The sequence below is a fragment of the Ailuropoda melanoleuca genome, chromosome 10 (genome assembly GCF_002007445.2).
Source record: "Ailuropoda melanoleuca isolate Jingjing chromosome 10, ASM200744v2, whole genome shotgun sequence".
NCBI classification, from domain to species: domain Eukaryota; kingdom Metazoa; phylum Chordata; class Mammalia; order Carnivora; family Ursidae; genus Ailuropoda; species Ailuropoda melanoleuca.
Genome location: NC_048227.1, coordinates 29,938,517 through 29,955,470, shown reverse-complemented (window position 1 = coordinate 29,955,470; position 16,954 = coordinate 29,938,517). Strand labels below are relative to the sequence as shown.

Genomic DNA, 16,954 nt, shown 5'->3' with positions numbered 1-16,954 from the left:
TGAGCACTAGACTGGATTATCTTTAGCGGCTGTCTGCTCCAGAATTCTGATTGTCCAGAGAGATTAAAAAGGAATAACCACGTCACAGCAGGCGTATTCTCCAGGCTGAGGCACAGGGCTAGGCCCTGTAGCCTTGGGGAGTCCTTGGAGCTGAGTTCCTGGCTTGTCAGCCAGGCTGGGAGGGAGGGGAGCTCGAAGCAGGACAGGAGGTGTGTCAGAGGTCCCAGGGTGGAAGCCCGAGGCTGGCACCACAGTCCTGCTTGGTAGTCTTCAGAGCTTTTTGATGGCATGTTCTGCCGGTAAACACAAACAATCAAATAAATGTCATTTAAGCACACATCTCCCCAATATAGATACATTTATTGTAAATTACACATATTTGTATCGCTGTGCCAAGGTTAGATACAATCACAAAACAAACAAAACAGATTGTTTAAAGATGAGGATAATTGAAAATAAGAGAGGTACTGCCCCGTGAATCATCTCCTCTCCCCGGTGGGGGCAGACTCCGCACAGCCAAGAGGTCAGGCTCGTCGGGAGGCAGCTGGAGGAGGGCGGTGGGGGTGAAGGTGCAGGCACAGGAAGGAACGGTGGTTCTCAGCAGTCTGCGCCCCCACCAGCTCTCTGCCTAGGCCGTGCTGCTCAGACTGCTGTTTACTCAGTAGCTCCCTGTGAATTGACTCGGTTTTTTTCCCTTAAATTTCGCCTTCTCCTATGCAGTGATGGCCACAGGAGAACAGGTTTTCTGTGCGGTTAGAATCTTTTAACGCACGTTAAAATAAATACAGAATTATGCAAATAGGACATTTGTCTGCACTGCACTTGAACCTCATGGGTCAGGCCACACCTGTGTGATGGCCCCGTGGGAGGCTCCAGTCCACACTGGGAGGAAGGGGCTGGTGGTCCGGGACTGGGTGGATGGGTGGGTGGTGCACTCCTCTGTGCTGGAGGACAGTGGCAGGCGCAACCGTGCCTAGTGAAGTTTCAAAGGGTGGGGGGCACGCTCTGCCTCCCGTGAGAATGCTGTGCACACTGAGCGCAGACTGGGTGGGGCCCCGGACCACCTGCTATGTGTCCTAGTGGCCGTGCGTCACTGCCAGCCCTGCCTGCCGCCAAAGCCTCCCACGCTGGGCTAGCCCAGACATCCGTCTGTCCATCCCGTTAGTGAGCATTTGCCGTGTACCGGGTGCTCGATTCGACACTAGAGTTCCTGTGGAGAGCAAGACAGAGAAGGTGGCTTCTCTTATGAAACCCCCATTCTAGTGGGGGAAGGCAGGCAGCAAACAAACCACAAGTAGAAAATAGGAAATGCAGCCAATCAGAAATGCTATAAAGTAAAATCGAGATAAGAGGGGGAAGGGACAGATTTATCCAGAAGAATTCCAAATAATTTACGTAGCTACTCCCTCCAGAAGATAGACCATAACTCCTTGCTCCTTAAGTGTGGGCTGCACTTAATGACTTGCTCCCACAGAGCGTGCAGTGAAAGGAGGAGGGAAAGTAACTTTCTGGTGGAGGAATCTGACCAGCATTCGCTTGGCCAAGTGGTGCAGACTTGACATCGGCGGTGGTTGGGCTGCGTTGGTAACCTGCACCCTCGCTACAGTGGACTGTGAAGGGTACTTGCCCTGTACGGGCTTCCTCCCAGAAACCTGTACCCCAGTCTAATGATCAGAAAACATCAGACAGACTCAGATTGAGGGACATTCTGCAACATAGCTGACCAGTTCTCTCTCCTCAAACCGGAAGGTCACCAGAAGCAGGGAAGTCAAAAACTGTCCAGGCAAGAGGAGCCTGAGGGTACATGATGACTAGATGTAACATGGTCCCCGAGACGGGATCCTGGAACGGAAAATGGACAGTAGGGCAAAACCTAAGGAACTATGAACGAAATAGGGATTTTTGCTAATAATTTAAGGAGGTAAAGGAAAAACCGGTGCACTGGGAGTCTGAGAAGACATCTCTGAGGTGGTGGCATTTGAGCTGGGCCTTGAAGGATGTCATTGAGTCAGGCCAGGATAGGGGAGACCCAGGGTAAAAGCATTCCAGGCAGAGGAAGCAGCCGTGTAAAGACCCTGGGGCAGAAATCAGCTTGGAAGAAGCTCAGCACAGGTGGAGAGGAGTGTTGGGGGGCAGGCCAGGCAGCAAGGTCAGAGGTGGAGAGGGGCCAGGCTACACAAAAGGCTGCCTCGACACTGTGGACGGCATGTGGGTTTCATATTCGGTGGGATGGGAACGCAGTGGAGAACTCTGACCAGAAGGGTAACCTGAGCTAATTTCCACTTAAAATCACTTGGGTCTGTGTGGAGAACAAACTAGGGGGTAAAGGAAGGCAAAGCCAGCTGGGAGGGCTCTGCATGAGTCCAGGGGAAGATCATAGATGGCGGGGGCGGTCCAAGTCCCGGGCGTCCTCATCCCTCCAGATACAAGTGCAGCTTCACACATCAGCATCCTTTCCCCCCACATCTGTCTCCTGAAGATGGGGGAGATGACTTGAACTCTGGGTTCCAAGAACTAGCTGTTTGAAGGTCCACACCTGCACGTCGGAGAACTTGGACCAGTAGCTGACCATCTCTAATTGATCTCTATGGGTTCCTACCTTCTTCTGAAAACTAAAAACGTACACCATGCTTATGTCGGTTGCTACAAGTGGCCCTTATTTAATTGGGAAAAATACAGCGAGGTTCCTAAACCTCCCTCTGCCTTCTGGAAGTTGTCAGGCACGTCAAAGCCTTTTCTAGAGTGTAAACAGTTTGAGAATTTTCCCAGTGAATTTGGTTATGTTTTATTAACCACATATCATTTTTTTCCTCTGCTGCCTTAACTCTTCTGGGAAGGAAGTGTGGTGTCAATAAAGTAAACTAAGTGCCTTAAAAAACATCGTGAAATAAAATAAATTACTGCAATTTGCACTTTTTTATTAAAATCAGGGCCACATTTCTTGGCGTTGCCGAGATGAAAGGAAAGAGAGGTTCTGGCCTCCGTCTTCTTTATCCCCAGCTTGTTGCTGATGCTCTTCTCACTGCTGGCGCGCCCTTGCTGGACGCTTTGGGAGCGGTCTACTTGGCCTCTGTCTCTGGCATAATGTGTCTGTAAATCTAGGTCTGTGAAGCCGTCTGGGCTAATCCCCGTCTCTATATTTGCTTCTAGAGATAGAGATGGTGATCATGGAGCGCGGCAAGCTCCCCGAGTTGGCGGCCAATGCCTCTGTGCAGGAACAGAACACCACGGATGAGGAGAAGAGTGCCGCCGCCACGGGCTTGGAGAGCGCGCAGTGGAACAGGTGCCACCGGCGGGCCCAGTCCTCCTGCGCTCGGGCTGGTGCTGCGGGGGGCGGGGGGGTGCCCTCAGGCCAGCCCACCAGTCAGGGTGAGGGCTGCTGCTCCATGGCTGGGATGAGGAGATGGGCTGAGCAGTGAGGGAGGGTGCCTTGGCTGGGGTACCCACCAAAGGTAACCCAGGGCCTCTTCCCGCCACCCAGATGGCCTCTTATGCCTCTCAGCAAAAGTGTCCTGCTTCCTGCTTTTCCTTGCTTCTCCAGCCCCTCTCAGGAGGCCACAGGGGCAGAGCTGGCACTGAACTAGGGGGTGCTCACCCCTTGGAAAGGGAGACTGAGACATGGTGCCACCTCCCCCGAGCCCTTTGGTGGTGGGCCCTGTCCTAAAGGGTGTGGGCCGCCTCACAGCCTTGTCCTGACCGCCCCTGGCAGTGCTCTGCTGCTCCCAGGAAGGATCCCCTTGGAGGCCACATTTGGAACTCCCTGTCTCATTCATTCACTGCCATGCTACCCTGCCGTCCATAGGGCCTGCCCTCATGACTCAGCCAGCGTGATTTCATGCTGCTGTCCACCTTGGGCTTTTTGCCTGAGTGTTCATTTCATTGATGGCCTGCTGAAGCTACATCCTCTTAAACCTTCGAGATGCCACATTTCCTGGAAACTTGCTGCAGCACCACCCCTTCCAGAGTGGGACTGGGTGGAAGGCTTCCAAAGTGTGCAGTGAACTGTTAGGAGGACTTTTTCATTTCAGAGTTATTTCCTTCCCGAGTGGCCCCACACAGACCCCTGCCGTAACCTAATCCCACTGTAGTGCGAATAAACGCCCAGCAGCGGGGTTTCGCTGTGAGCCTACAAAGCATTCCCTTCCTGACCCCTCGGGGCGGAGTGGCTGAAACACGCACACGCCCCATCCTATTTATGAGTCCAGCTTGGAGTGTTGGAGCACACCAGTTTTTCCCTCCACCTCTCTTTGCTTGGCACATGTTTCCGTTATCTAACAGTCAGGATTAATTTCTGTCAGATGCACAAGGGAGCCGTTTTTAGTTGGGTTTAAATTAAAAAACACCCGAGTGTGGTGTGGGCTATCAGTTGTTGGAACTTACAAAGACCGTTTTGATTTTGTGTGGCAGCAAAAAACATAACTCCTGAAGCTCTGAAAATTCAGGAAATCATTCTAAACACAGAAAGGGAGGGGAAAACAACCTTTGTTGCTTGGCAGAGCGTTAGTGAGGGTATGAATAATTGGAAAAACCACAAATGACTGGTGGGGGGGTGCATCAGCAAATGGGGGTGCATCTGTTTTAATAGAATAGGAGCTGCTACTTTTAAGTGAATACTGTCAGGGTGTGTTGGGTTTCTTAGGATCTAATACATGGAAACAGCACCTGTTTTACGTAGTACAGTAATACTATAGCTTGGCTAAAGGAAGAAAAATAACCATGTATTATTTAAAAAAGCGAACAGATGAAATGTGTTTGAATGTTGGGTTGAGACTTCTTTTTTCTTCCTGATTTTTTAGTAAAGGAGAGGGCTTTTCTTAGAGTTGATTGAAATTATTTCTTGACTTTTGGTGACTTTAACTGGCATCTTCCACCGTGTGGCTTATAATGGAAGCTGATCCTTGTACCTTGAGTTGGCCTCGCACACAGCTTGTGGCCCTGGGACCCTTGGGCCGGGGCCCCCCTTGGCTCTGAGACCACATGCCAAGGAGAGACTGGCCTGGGTGGAAAGTTGCCTTCTCCTTTGCGAAGGTATTGAATTGTTGGTTGTCAGCAACACTGCCACAGGCTTCTCTCCTCCCAGTTCGGGGCCCTGAGCAGGGAGGAGGGTGCTCTGGAGGAAGGAGGGGCCAGTGTGTTCTCCGCGGCATTAATTGGATCTTGACATTGGTCCACTTGTCTGAAGACACAGCATTGTACAAAGTGGAACTATTCTCCTATTCCTCGTACCATGGGCTGTTGTCTGCACTCAGGGTTAAACATAGGCCTAAGAAACAGAAAAATGTCTAAAGCATTCTTTCTTTTCTTAAAAAAAATTATAAAAGTAATGCACATGCAGAAAATGAAAAACATTTTGAAAAAAGCATAAAGAAGGGAAGAAGGTCTCCATGATGCCAGCATTCAGAGGCAGCTGTCACTAACATTTCAGTTATTTCCTGCCAGTCATTTCTCAGTGGAAATTGTACCCTCCTTGTCCCCAATACTTACACCAGACCATGCCTGTCATTCGTCTTTTTTTTTTTTTTTCTAGTACCAAACCCCGGGCATCTTTTTCGCTTTACTGTACACTCAGAAAACAAAATGCTAATGGTTTCACGTTACTTCATCTCCTAGAAGGTGTTATGTCCACTCAGCCCTCCCTCTGCGACTGGGCGTTTGGTTATTTGCATAGCTCTCAAATGAAAATACAATCCACATTCCAGGTGGCTGGTTTACAAGAAAATGTTTTCTACTTCATCCCTCTGTTAATTTGGAAGTGTTATTGCCAGGCACTTGGAGAAACTCAGATCCTCACCTGGCAAGACTATTTGTGCATCTGAAAGGTGCCCCGTCTTGGGCAGGGAGGATGTGGGGCCCTGGGGAAACAGCCCGGGTATGAATGTCCCCTTTAAGGAAGGGCTCTTCCTTTAATTTCCCAGTGTCATGTGTTTATTTGAAATGTTATAACAACGTTTGCACTTTCTCTTTTGCACTTTGCAGTTTAATTTTTTTTTTTTTAAAGATTTTATTTATTTATTCGACAGAGATAGAGACAGCCAGCGAGAGAGGGAACACGAGCAGGGGGAGTGGGAGAGGAAGAAGCAGGCTCATAGCAGAAGAGCCTGATGTGGGGCTCGATCCCATAACGCCGGGATCACGCCCTGAGCCGAAGGCAGACGCTTAACCGCTGTGCCACCCAGGCGCCCCTGCAGTTTAATATTTTGAATCACTGCACCATTTATGGAATTCAAGTTTTTTAAAAGTGTGAAAGGTGATGCAGTGAATAGTCTCCCCGTTTCTCTGCCACACCTCTCTGCTCCCCCTGGACGGTGATGTTGACAGTGGCTGTGCGTCCTTCTAGGGGTTACATGTGCCCTCGGTCTCTCCTCGAGGTGATCTACTTTCTTGGCCTCAGCCCGGCCTCCACAGAGGCGGCAGCAGGCGGTCACGGGCTCAGAGCCTTCTGCCGATGGGCCAGACCCGTGCATATTCTGTTACCCTTGTGATGAAGAATCTTTCCAGGCCAGGCCCTTCACCTGGAAGGGCAGCATTTGTGGTGTGTAGTTTGCGATATTTGCAGCCACTCTCTAGACCTCTCCCACAAAGCATCAGAGGTGAACCCTCACATCGATTCTTACCCATCAGGGAAAGTCAGTCCAAGAAGTTGCTGGGCCAGGACCTGCCAAAGTGGGCTCCTGGAGAAGTGCCCTTGGAACGCTCGAAATAGAAATCTGGTCCCAGCTCACACATGCAGGCACCCTTCGCACTGGGTACCTGGTCCTGTGCTAAATGCCTTTTCTTCCTCGTTTCACGTTGAAGCCCCCTGGGAGCCCTTCCTGATGGGGAAATGGAGAGGTTCTAGGTAGCTAACCCAAGGGTTCGCGGCTCAGAAGAGGCAGAATCCGAACTAGAACCCAGGCACTCTGGCTCCAGGGCCCACATGCTGAAATTGTTTGGACTTGTTGGGGCCTCGTCTGCTATTGTTAGCCTACTACGCTGCCCTGTTCTCTTCATCCTCTTTTTACTTTTTTTTTTTTTTTAAAGATTTTATTTATTTATTCAACAGAGATAGAGACAGCCAGCGAGAGAGGGAACAGAAGCAGGGGGAGTGGGAGAGGAAGAAGCAGGCTCCCAGAGGAGGAGCCTGATGTGGCTCGATCCCGCAACGCCGGGATCACGCCCTGAGCTGAAGGCAGACGCTTAACCGCTGTGCCACCCAGGCGCCCCCTCTTTTTACTTTTTGAAGTGATGATGTCGTCCATCTGTTCTCTGCTGTGGGAGTGCCCCAAGAGCAGGGACTTTGCATCATTTACCCTCCGTGTCTGGAAGAGCTGGGCCACGATTGTTGAGTGATTAAGCAGTCCATTCCTCAGTTTCCCCTAGAGCTAGCTTCCCACGGGCAGAGCCTGTCCTCCATGCCTGGTGCTGGACGGGGCCCTCAGTGGACTCACTGCATGCTGGTGGCAGAGCTATAAAAGGCAAAGGCAGCCAGCACTCTGTGTGTAGGTGGGAGAGGAGAGACTGTGTGTGCTGAGAGGCTCATGCACGCCTCTCCTCTTTTCCAGACCCTTCCTAGATATGGTCTACCATGCCCTGGACAGCCCAGATGATGATTACCATGCGCTGTTTGTGCTCTGCCTCCTCTACGCCATGTCTCATAACAAAGGTAAGCCTCCTTGCCCCGCCTGCCTTCGGGGCATCCCTCTCTGCCTCGTGGAACCAAAAAAGAAAGCCGCTTTCCTTGAGGAATGTCCTTTCTGGTTTTGGCAAGCTCCCACAAAACTTCTCTTTGCCTTGTTAGAATTTCTCAGGTGCTTTTGTGCAGACCAAAGCCTCAGGAATTGGTTACTCAGGCAGTATGGGTGGGGTGAGGTGGGAGGGAAGGTGCAAGTGACTGTCTAACCCAGCATGACTCTATTCACGCTGTGGTTTGCTTTCGACCCCTGGCTTTTACGACTGGCTTAGTATCCGACCTCTTTTCATAACATCAGACCTGAAATCAGTCAAATTGTAATCTTGGTTTTGCTATTAATAATAGCTGATGTTCTTGCCCTGGGTTGAGGGCTAAAATAGACTCTGGGCAGATTGGGTGGAAGCATAGGTTTCCTTTCTGAAGAAAGGTGTGGTTCTCTGGCTTCCCCCGTGGAGGCGGAGCGGTCAGGATCAGAGTCCTGGGGAGCTGATAGACCTGGTGAGGATTCATTCACTCACTTCCTCACTGGGGACCGCCGCTGGTGTATACCCCCACCTGGCTTGACACGGGCAGGTTCTGAAACCCCCACATCAGAGTCGAGAACATTCTTCCTGGCCACTGTCCAGAGCTGGCCTTGGCATAGATGAGACTTTGCGGCAGGTGATGTTTTAGTAGGTTTTTCATAAGCTGGGAGGTAGGTGAAGGTGGGTTTTACTAGACAGCACTCAACATAATAAATATTTATTCTTAAATCATTAATCCTGATAAATAAGTGGACTAGTGGCAAAAGAATATATGGTGAAAAAAGCTTCACCTCCCATCCCTGTCCTCCACTCTCTTCTTTAAGGTGGTTCATCTTAGCATTTTCTTGTGTGTCTTTTTAAAGGTATCCATGCAGGGGAGCCTGGGTGGCACAGTCAGTTAAGCATCCGACTCTGTTTCGGCTCATTGGTGATCTCAGGGTAGTGAGATCGAGCCCCACCTCAGGCTCCAGGCTCAGATCTGCTTGGGATTCTCTCTCTCTCTCTCCCTCCCCCTACCCCCCGCCCTGCTCTTGTACCCTCTCTCTTTAAAGTGAATCAATCAATCTTTAAAAAAAAATAAAAGATACCCATGCAAACCCAAGTATGAGTATATATGATTTTATTTCTACAACTGTCCCCCACTTAAACATTTATAGAGGTATCCCTTATTGTCTGTTCCTGTCCTGTTTCTTACATCATCATGTGTCCACACATCATTTCATGTCTCTGGAGAACTGCCTTTTTCTTTTTGGTTTTTTAAGATTTTATTTATTTATTTTGAGAGAGAGAGAGCATGCAGGGGGAGGGGCAGAAGGAGAGGGAGAGGGAGAGAATCTCAAGCAGATGCCACACTGAGTGTGGAGCCCAATGCAGGGCCCGATCTCAGACCCTGAGGTCATGACCTGAGCTGAAATCGAGTCAGATGCATAACCAACTGAGCCACCCAGGCTCCCCTGCCTTGTTCTTTTTGATCCTTTGTCTGGCATCAGTTATTCCGCTGTCATCCCCTATTGAACGGCATAGAAACTCTTCCCAGGATTTGCCCTATGACTAGGATACACCCTGATGGCTCTTCTCAAGTGTAAGTCATTGTGCTCACATGAAAGTCCGTAGACCCAGCTTAAGACCTCTAAAAGGAGCCCAGCGGGCTCTGAATCCTGCTGACGTTTTCCTCCAGTCTCGTTCACCCCCATATCTTCTCTGATCCCCTCCAGCTCCTGGCTTGGTGCGTGGCACACAGGAGCCCTCGGTTTCTGAGCGGAAACAGAACTCCATGAGACTGACTGGCTCCCGTCCAGGGATCGCCCACCACTCCCCTGGCCCCTGAGTTCTGTGCTGCCTGCATCTGAGCTCCTGCTGGATGCATGCTGGAGACTCCTACCCAGGTGTTCCAGTACCACCTTGAAACACTACGCTCCTCCCGCTTCAGTATACCCTGACCTCATCACACTTCCTGCCATTTCTGGTTCAGTTGAAATTGCCAACCAAGGTTGAAACTGCCGTGACCTTTAGTTCCTTCCCTCCTTTGATCCCAGCGTTTAGTCATCAGGTTTTGTCAGTTTTCCCTCTTCAGCCTGTCTGATCAGCAGAACTTAACTGAGTGTGACTTGGTGCCTGGTCCTAAACTAGATGCTGGAGGTGAGAACTGGAGGCATGAGAGCAAGAGAGATCTGGGCACGTCATTCCAGTGGCCATTATCACAGCCTCCCAAGGGGTCAAACATACTGGCCGTTTCATAAACCATCCTCCATAGCACTGCTAGGTGATCTTCCATAAGACTGTGTTGATGACATCCCTCCCCTGTTCAGAAACCCTTCGTGCCTTCTCTCCCTTAAACCCCACTCTCCTCTGCCTACCATTTTGAGTATCCAGATGGCACCCACCGTGCCAATTTGATCTGGTTCCTCTGACTTCCCTTCACAGACCCTTGGCTCTGGGTTCAAATTTTTATCTAGTGATAGAACTCTTCCATAGAGATAAACTTGGGGATGCTGTCATGGTACTCACTGAACTCTTTAAAGTTCTTCTGGTTACAAGCAACAGAAACTACTTCTCATTAACTTAAGTAAAAGGGAAAGTCTATAGGAAGGCCCCTGGGGCAGCTCCCAGGATCCGAGAAGTTGCTGAAAAGCTGAGGAAAGGGCAGGAACCAGCCAGCTCTGGGGACTTCCCTCAAGGTAGATCGTGATTTGGCCCCAGCAGATCCCCAGCTGGGAGTCCGTCTCTGTTCAGGTTTCCAATTCTTGGGCACGAGATCTGATTGTTACAGGTTGGTGGTGTGTCTGACTCTGGAAAATGCAGTTATGGCTGGGGGTCAGGGTTACATAGCACAGACTTGGCCCTCAGGGGCTCAGTCCCTGTCTGGGACTATTCCCAAAGAAATGAGCTTCCTTGGAACCCTGGCAGCCACTGCAGTCAGTTTCAACATGCCTACCTGTTCCTGGCTAGTCCTCTACGTTCTTATATTCATTTGTGTTTCTTCCTGCCATTTTCTCTCCCCCAGTGTTATCACTTGTTGAAATTTTGCTTGCCTGTCAAGGGTGTGCTCAGAAGTGTTTTCTGATCCCTTCAGGTGATACTCACTTTGGTTGGTACCATCTAATGTGGCAGGCACATTTTATACATTGCTGAATTTGATTTGCTTAAAATTTTGTTAAGGATTTTTACATTTATGTTCGAGAGTGATGTTGGTTTATGGTCTTATAATTCTCTTGTTTTATTTGCTTTCAGGGTTACACTTGCCTTATGGAATAAGTTTAGAAGTATTTCCTACTCCTGGATTGTATGGAGGAGTTTTTATAGAACCAGTATTATTTCCTCCTTAACTCTTTGGTAGAATTCACCAGTGAATCCATCTGGGCCTAGAGTTTCTTTGAGAGAGGGTTTTTTTTTTTTTTAAAGATTTTATTTATTTATTTTGACCAGCGAGAGAGGGAACACAAGCAGGCGGAGTGGGAGAGGAAGAAGCAGGCTCCCAGCGGAGGAGCCCGATGTGGGGCTCGATCCCAGAATGCTGGGATCACGCCGTGAGCCGTAGGCAGACGCCTAATGACTGAGCCATCCAGGCGCCCCTGAGAGAGGGTTTTTAACTACTCAGCTTCTTCAATAGATATAGGGCTAATGAAGCTTTATTTCTTTTTGTGTGAGCTTTGATAGCTTGTGTCTTTCAAGGAATTTGTCATTACATCTAAATTGTCAAATTTATTGGCATAAATTTATTCATTATATTCCTTTATTATCATTTTAATGTGTGTAGGACCTGTAGTGATGTCCCCTTTCTAATTCATGGTATTGATTAAGTCTTCATTTGCATTTTCCTGATCAGTTTGGCTAGAGATTTAACAATTTCATATCCTGCTGATACTCAAAGAATTGTCTATTGGTTTCATTGATTTTTCTTTATTGGTTTTTTTTTGTTTTATATTTTATTAATTTCTCTTCTTTCTTTTTTTTTTTTTTAAGATTTTATTTATTTATTTGACAGAGATAGAAACAGCCAGCGAGAGAGGGAACACAAGCAGGGGGAGTGGGAGAGGAAGAAGCAGGCTCCCAGTGGAGGAGCCTGATGTGGGGCTCGATCCCAGAATGCGGGGATCACGCCCTGAGCCAAAGACAGACGCTCAACGACTGAGCCACCCAGGCACCCCCTCTTCTTTATTTCTTACCTTCAACTGCCTACTTCAGATTTAATTTACTCTTCTTTTTGTAGCTTCTGAAGATGGAAGCTGAGATCATTGATTTTTTAAAAATGATAATCAGTTTATTTTATTTAAATTAATGTATAATGTGTAGTTGTATGAATTTTAGCACAGGTATGAGTTTGATCAGCACCACCATAATCAGGATACATTATAATTCCATCAACTAAAAATTCCCTTGTGCTAGGGGTGCCTGGGTGACACAGTTGGTTAAGCATCCAGCTCTTGGTGTCGGCTCAGGGTCATGAGATTGAGCCCTATGTTGGGCTCTGTGCTCAGAGTGGAGTCTGCTTGGGTTTCTTTCTCCCTCTCCCCCTGCCAAATAAATAAATAAAATCTTAAAAAAAATTCCCTCATGCTATTATTCCTTTTCAGTCATACCACTCATTGATTTTTAAACTTTTTCTTCTTTTGTGATAAGAGTTTAATGCTGTAAATCTAAGCACTGCTTTTAGGTGCATGCAATAAATTTGATACATGTGGTTTTATTTTTTTTCAGTTTAAAATATTTTATAATCTCCCTTTGATTTATTCTTGTCTGTTGTATCATCAGTGTAATTTCTAGTTGTTTCTAGTTGTTTCTGTTATTGATTTTTCTCCCGGTTTGGGTTTTGGGCTCTGTCCTGGGTCACGGTTAAGTTACTTGGAATCAGTTTGATCCTTTTGAGGCTTTAAAAAAGCTTTTTTGGTGATGGTCCTTTGGTCTCAGGCTCACTTGGCCCCACTACTGAGTCAGTCCCTTTCTGAGGATTATACTTGATGGGCCATGGTTGGGCGGTCTTTCCATGCTGGCTGCTGGGAACAGGAACTTTTCTCAGCCTGTGTGAGCCTGGGATTATTCCACCTGCTTCATTTCCGAAGGTCATTCCCTTCCCTCGCATGCATGCGCAGAGCAGGACTTAGCTGACGCCTCAAAGGACCCCTCTCTAGCTCTCTGTACAGCCCCCTCCTCTCTGGTCCTCTCTCCTCTCAGTTCCAGTCATTTGGCCCATCTGAGCTCCAAACTCGGCCTTCTCATCTCAGAGAGACCGTGGCCTTTGTTGGGGGTTTCTCTCTCTCTGCTGAGACCTGGAAGCTCCCTCCAGATGGTGAACTGAAGCACTTCCTGGGCCCACCTGCCTTCGTTTCTTCTCTCACCAGGCACCACCCCCTGCCCTCCGTGCTGCTTGTTGTCCTGTCAGTGTGTCATAATCATTGTTTGATGTATTTTGTCCAGTTTTCTAGTTGCTTGAATCAGGAGGGTAAATCTAATTCATCTTGGCTGAAAGCCATGGTAGTTGAAAAAGTTTTATCATGGTCTAATCGATATACAATAAACTGCACACATTGAAAGTGTACACTTTGATAAGTTTTGGCACTTGTATACACCCATGAAGCCATCACCACAGTCAAGACAGAGTATGTATCCATCACCCCAAATATTCGCTCCTGCCCCATTGTTACCCCTCCTCCCTGTCTGCTCCTCACCCCTCTCTCCAAGCAACACTGAGCTGTTCCCTCTCACTGTAGATTAGTTTGTCCTTTCTAGAATTTTATGTAAATAAAATCATGCAATATGTACTCTTTTTTTTTTTTTTGGTATGGCTTTTTTCAATGTGCATAATTATTTTGAGATTCATGATGTTGTTCTGTGTATTGGTGGTTCATTTCTTCTTACTGTTGAAAGCAGTCCACTGTGTGAATGTACCACAATTTTGTTTATCCATTCATCTGTTAATGGGCATTTGGCTTATTTCCAGTTCTTAAGCATACACTACTAGGAACAGTTATATACAAGTCTTTTATGGACATATATTTCCTTTTTTCTTGGGTAAATACCAAGGAATAGGATGGCTGAATCATCCGATTACTGTAAATTAGTTTGTTTTTAAGAAAAACTCCCAGGGACGCCTGGGTGGCTCAGTCGGTTAGAACATCTGACTCTTGATCTCAGGTCTTGATCTCAGGGTCGGGAGTTCAAGTTCCACATGGGACATGGAGCCTACTTTATTTAAAAAAAGAAAAAAACTGCCAAATTCTTTTACAAAGTAGCCATATAATTTATATCCCATCACCAGTCTATGAATGTTCTGGTGTCTTCACGTCCTTGCCTGTACTTGTATGGCCATCTTTTTAATGTTATCCATTCTAATAGGTATGTAGTAGTGCCCTGTTGTGGTTTTAATTTGTGTTTTCCTAATGACTAATGATACGACTTTCTTTCTGTGTTCCTCATTTGCCATTCTGCACGTTTTCTTTGGTGGAGTATTGTTTCAAATCCTTTGCCCATTTTTTCATGGGTGGTTCATTTTCTTACTGTTGGGTTTTGAAATTTTTTTTATATGTTCTGGGTACAAATCTTTTATCAGTTGAGTATTGCAGAGATTTCCTCCCAGTCTGTGGCTTGTCTTTTCATTCGGTAACAATGTCCTTTGAAGAGCAGACATTTTTAATTTCCATGGAGTTCCTATGGCACTTTTTATATCTCTTTTTCTCTCCCATTTTTTTCTCTCCCGTTCCGGACTGCCCAGTTTCTGGAGGCAGAGACCATGTATCTCCCGATGGCCCCCTGCAGTACGCAACTTAGCGCCTGGCCCCTGGTCCGTGCTCGGCTGAAGTGTGCTGACTGGTCGCCTCTCAGCCTCGTGGCAGCTCGGCTGGACTGCTCTTTCTGGTGGCTTGTCCTTGGGGCCTCAGCCGGGAAGGTGCTATCTTCAGGGTGAAGGTGCCAGGCTCCAGAGAGCCAAGGGGCACGTGGGTGAATCCTTTGTCATTCTGGTGACTGCCTTTCCTGACGGGCTTCCTTCCTGGAGCCCCGACCTGGTGCCAGGGTGGGAAGTCCTCGCACCCTGCAGCGTTCCCTCATCCAGGGCTGTGCCCCAGAGGGCCAACCCTCCCCAGGTCATGCGGTGCGAGCCTCCCTTTCTTTCTTGAGATCTCCTTCCCTCCCCCTCCTCCTCCTTCTCTTCCTCCTTGACATCTAAGGGGTTTCTTCTTAAAAGAGTAGAAGTGTATAATTGAGGGAGTTTAATTCCTTCTTCCATTTCCTGCTGCTGCTGGTCTTTTATTTACAAACTCAGCCTTCTAACAGAGATTTTTTGAAGCCTTATTTATTCGATGCCAGTTATTGTGGTTAATATTGAGAACTCAGTGGTGAACCAAACTCATGCTTTCATGGAGGTGAGTGTGGCTGCAGTGGAGGGAGCAATGCGAGAGGGGTGGAAGGTGAAGGCAGCATGGCAGGCGAGCAGGGACCCGTGGCGGGGACGCGTGGCGGTGAGGAGCTTTGACTATATTCTGACGCAGTGGGAGCTCTCAAGGTTGTTCAGGCAGGAAAGCATTGTGCAATCTGTGTGACTTCCGTGTTTACCTTCTTTTGAAAGTGACTGCTTTGTCTAAAATCGCCTTTGGTTCCAAAAGACTGTGCCGATCCTGAAGAATTCGTGCTTGAAGTTACTCAGTTATTCATGTGGGCATGGCTGCATGCCAGGCAGTACGCTCAGTGCGGGGGCTACAAACTCCAGGCCCACTGAGTCTGGGATCGCTGTCCACTTGTCAGGGGGGCGGGTGGCGACAGGCAGTGGTGAGCAGGGGTACTTTGAGATGGGCGGACTGGCACCAGCATGCAGGAAGTAGGTGGGCAGTGACGGGGAACTGCATCCTACGGGATGTGTGAGGGATGCTGAAGGTCGGTGCAGCCAGGAGCCCCCCCTGACCTCGCTGCATCCCTTGGAAAGGGCTCACAACAGTTCAGCCAGAAGACAGGCAGGATGGAGAGAGGGGCAAGTGTGGGCAGTGTTGAGGAGGTGAAACTAAAGGGCTTTCTTGTCATCCAGTAGGTATGTGCTGTACACTTACTATATGGGAGGCACTGCTGTAGGTCCTAGAACAAGTCTGAGGAGCCTCCATCAAGGGAACAAGTGAACGAGAAGAAATCGGGTCGTGTAGTGACAAAGAATAAACCTGTGGTGGTGGGGTGTATGGGTGACTAGCCAGGGCGGTCAGGGAGCACTGCCCTGAGGAACGAACATTCGAGTGGAGGTCTGAAGGCTGAGAAGAAGTCCACTTTGCCAAGATCTGGGGCAAGAGTGCTCCAGACAAATGGAACAGCATGTGCAAAGGCCATGAGGTAGGAAAGTGCTCACTGGTTTGAGGAGCAGAAAGCAGGCCAAGCAGAGTGATGCACTGACCAGCTGAGTAGGGCCCAGATCTCTGAAGGCCTTGAAGGCCATGAAAAGGAGTTTAGATTTTATTCCAAGAGCAGTGGGAAACCTTAAAGCGGTTCTGTTGTTGTTGTTGTTGTTGTTGTTTTTAAGATTTATTTATTTGAGAGAGAGAGTGGCTGAGCATGGAGCCAGACATGGGGCTCAATCCCAGGACCCTGAGATCATGACCTGAGCTGAAATCAAGAGTTGTATGCTTAACCAGTTGAGCCACCCTGGCACCCCTGAAACCCTGAAGTATTTTTAAGGAGAAGAGTCACGTGGTCAGATGGACATTTTTTGAAGGTGCAGGCTGGCTACTGGATAGAGAGTAGATGAAGGGGGTAAGAGAGAGAGTTGCAAGAGGAAAAGTGGGAGGCCCGGTAGGAAGCCGTTGCAGTAGTCCAGGCAAGGGATAATGTGGGTTGAATCAGCATGTTGGCTGTAGAGCTGGAGAAAACTGGAAGGATTTACGATATGTTTTAGACCTGGGGCCAGGATGAACTGATGAATTGGATGTGGCAGTAAAGTGAAGGGGACACTTGGGCAGCTGTGCGGGGCTGTTTTTGAAGGTGGGGAGACAAGGAAAGGAGCAGGACTGGGGGAGGGGAGTCCTGCTTGGTTTGGATGGGAGTGGGCACCAAGGGAGGAGTCTAGGTGATGCCCAGGTCCCTGACCCTGCTACTGTGTGGCTGGTAGTGCCATTTCCAGAAACAGCGAGCATGGGCCATGGACCGGGTTTGGAGAGGAAGCTGGAGATTTCAGGTTTGCCACCTGGGGCCCAGGAGCCCAGGGGGCCCCAAAGGAAACTGCCTAGCAGGAAGCTGCTGTCCGCTTTGTGCTCCAGTCCTGGCCTCTAGGCACAGGGTCTGTAATTGGTGG

At 48.6% G+C, this 16,954-nt stretch overlaps 1 protein-coding gene across 10 annotated transcripts in view; it reads left to right on the top strand.

Moving 5' to 3' along the window:
- Positions 1-16,954, top strand: part of CLEC16A (C-type lectin domain containing 16A) — a 200,762-nt gene that overhangs the window by 59,107 nt on the left and 124,701 nt on the right. For all 10 annotated transcript variants that reach the window (XR_002143384.2, XR_002143385.2, XM_034670367.1 and 7 more), the window contains 2 exons: positions 3,151-3,283; positions 7,542-7,642. Coding sequence is in view for 8 of the 10 variants with exons in the window: in XM_034670367.1 (XP_034526258.1) it covers positions 3,151-3,283; positions 7,542-7,642 (234 nt within the window). In the remaining 2 variants the exon portion in view is untranslated. The remainder of the gene's footprint in view (positions 1-3,150; positions 3,284-7,541; positions 7,643-16,954) is intronic.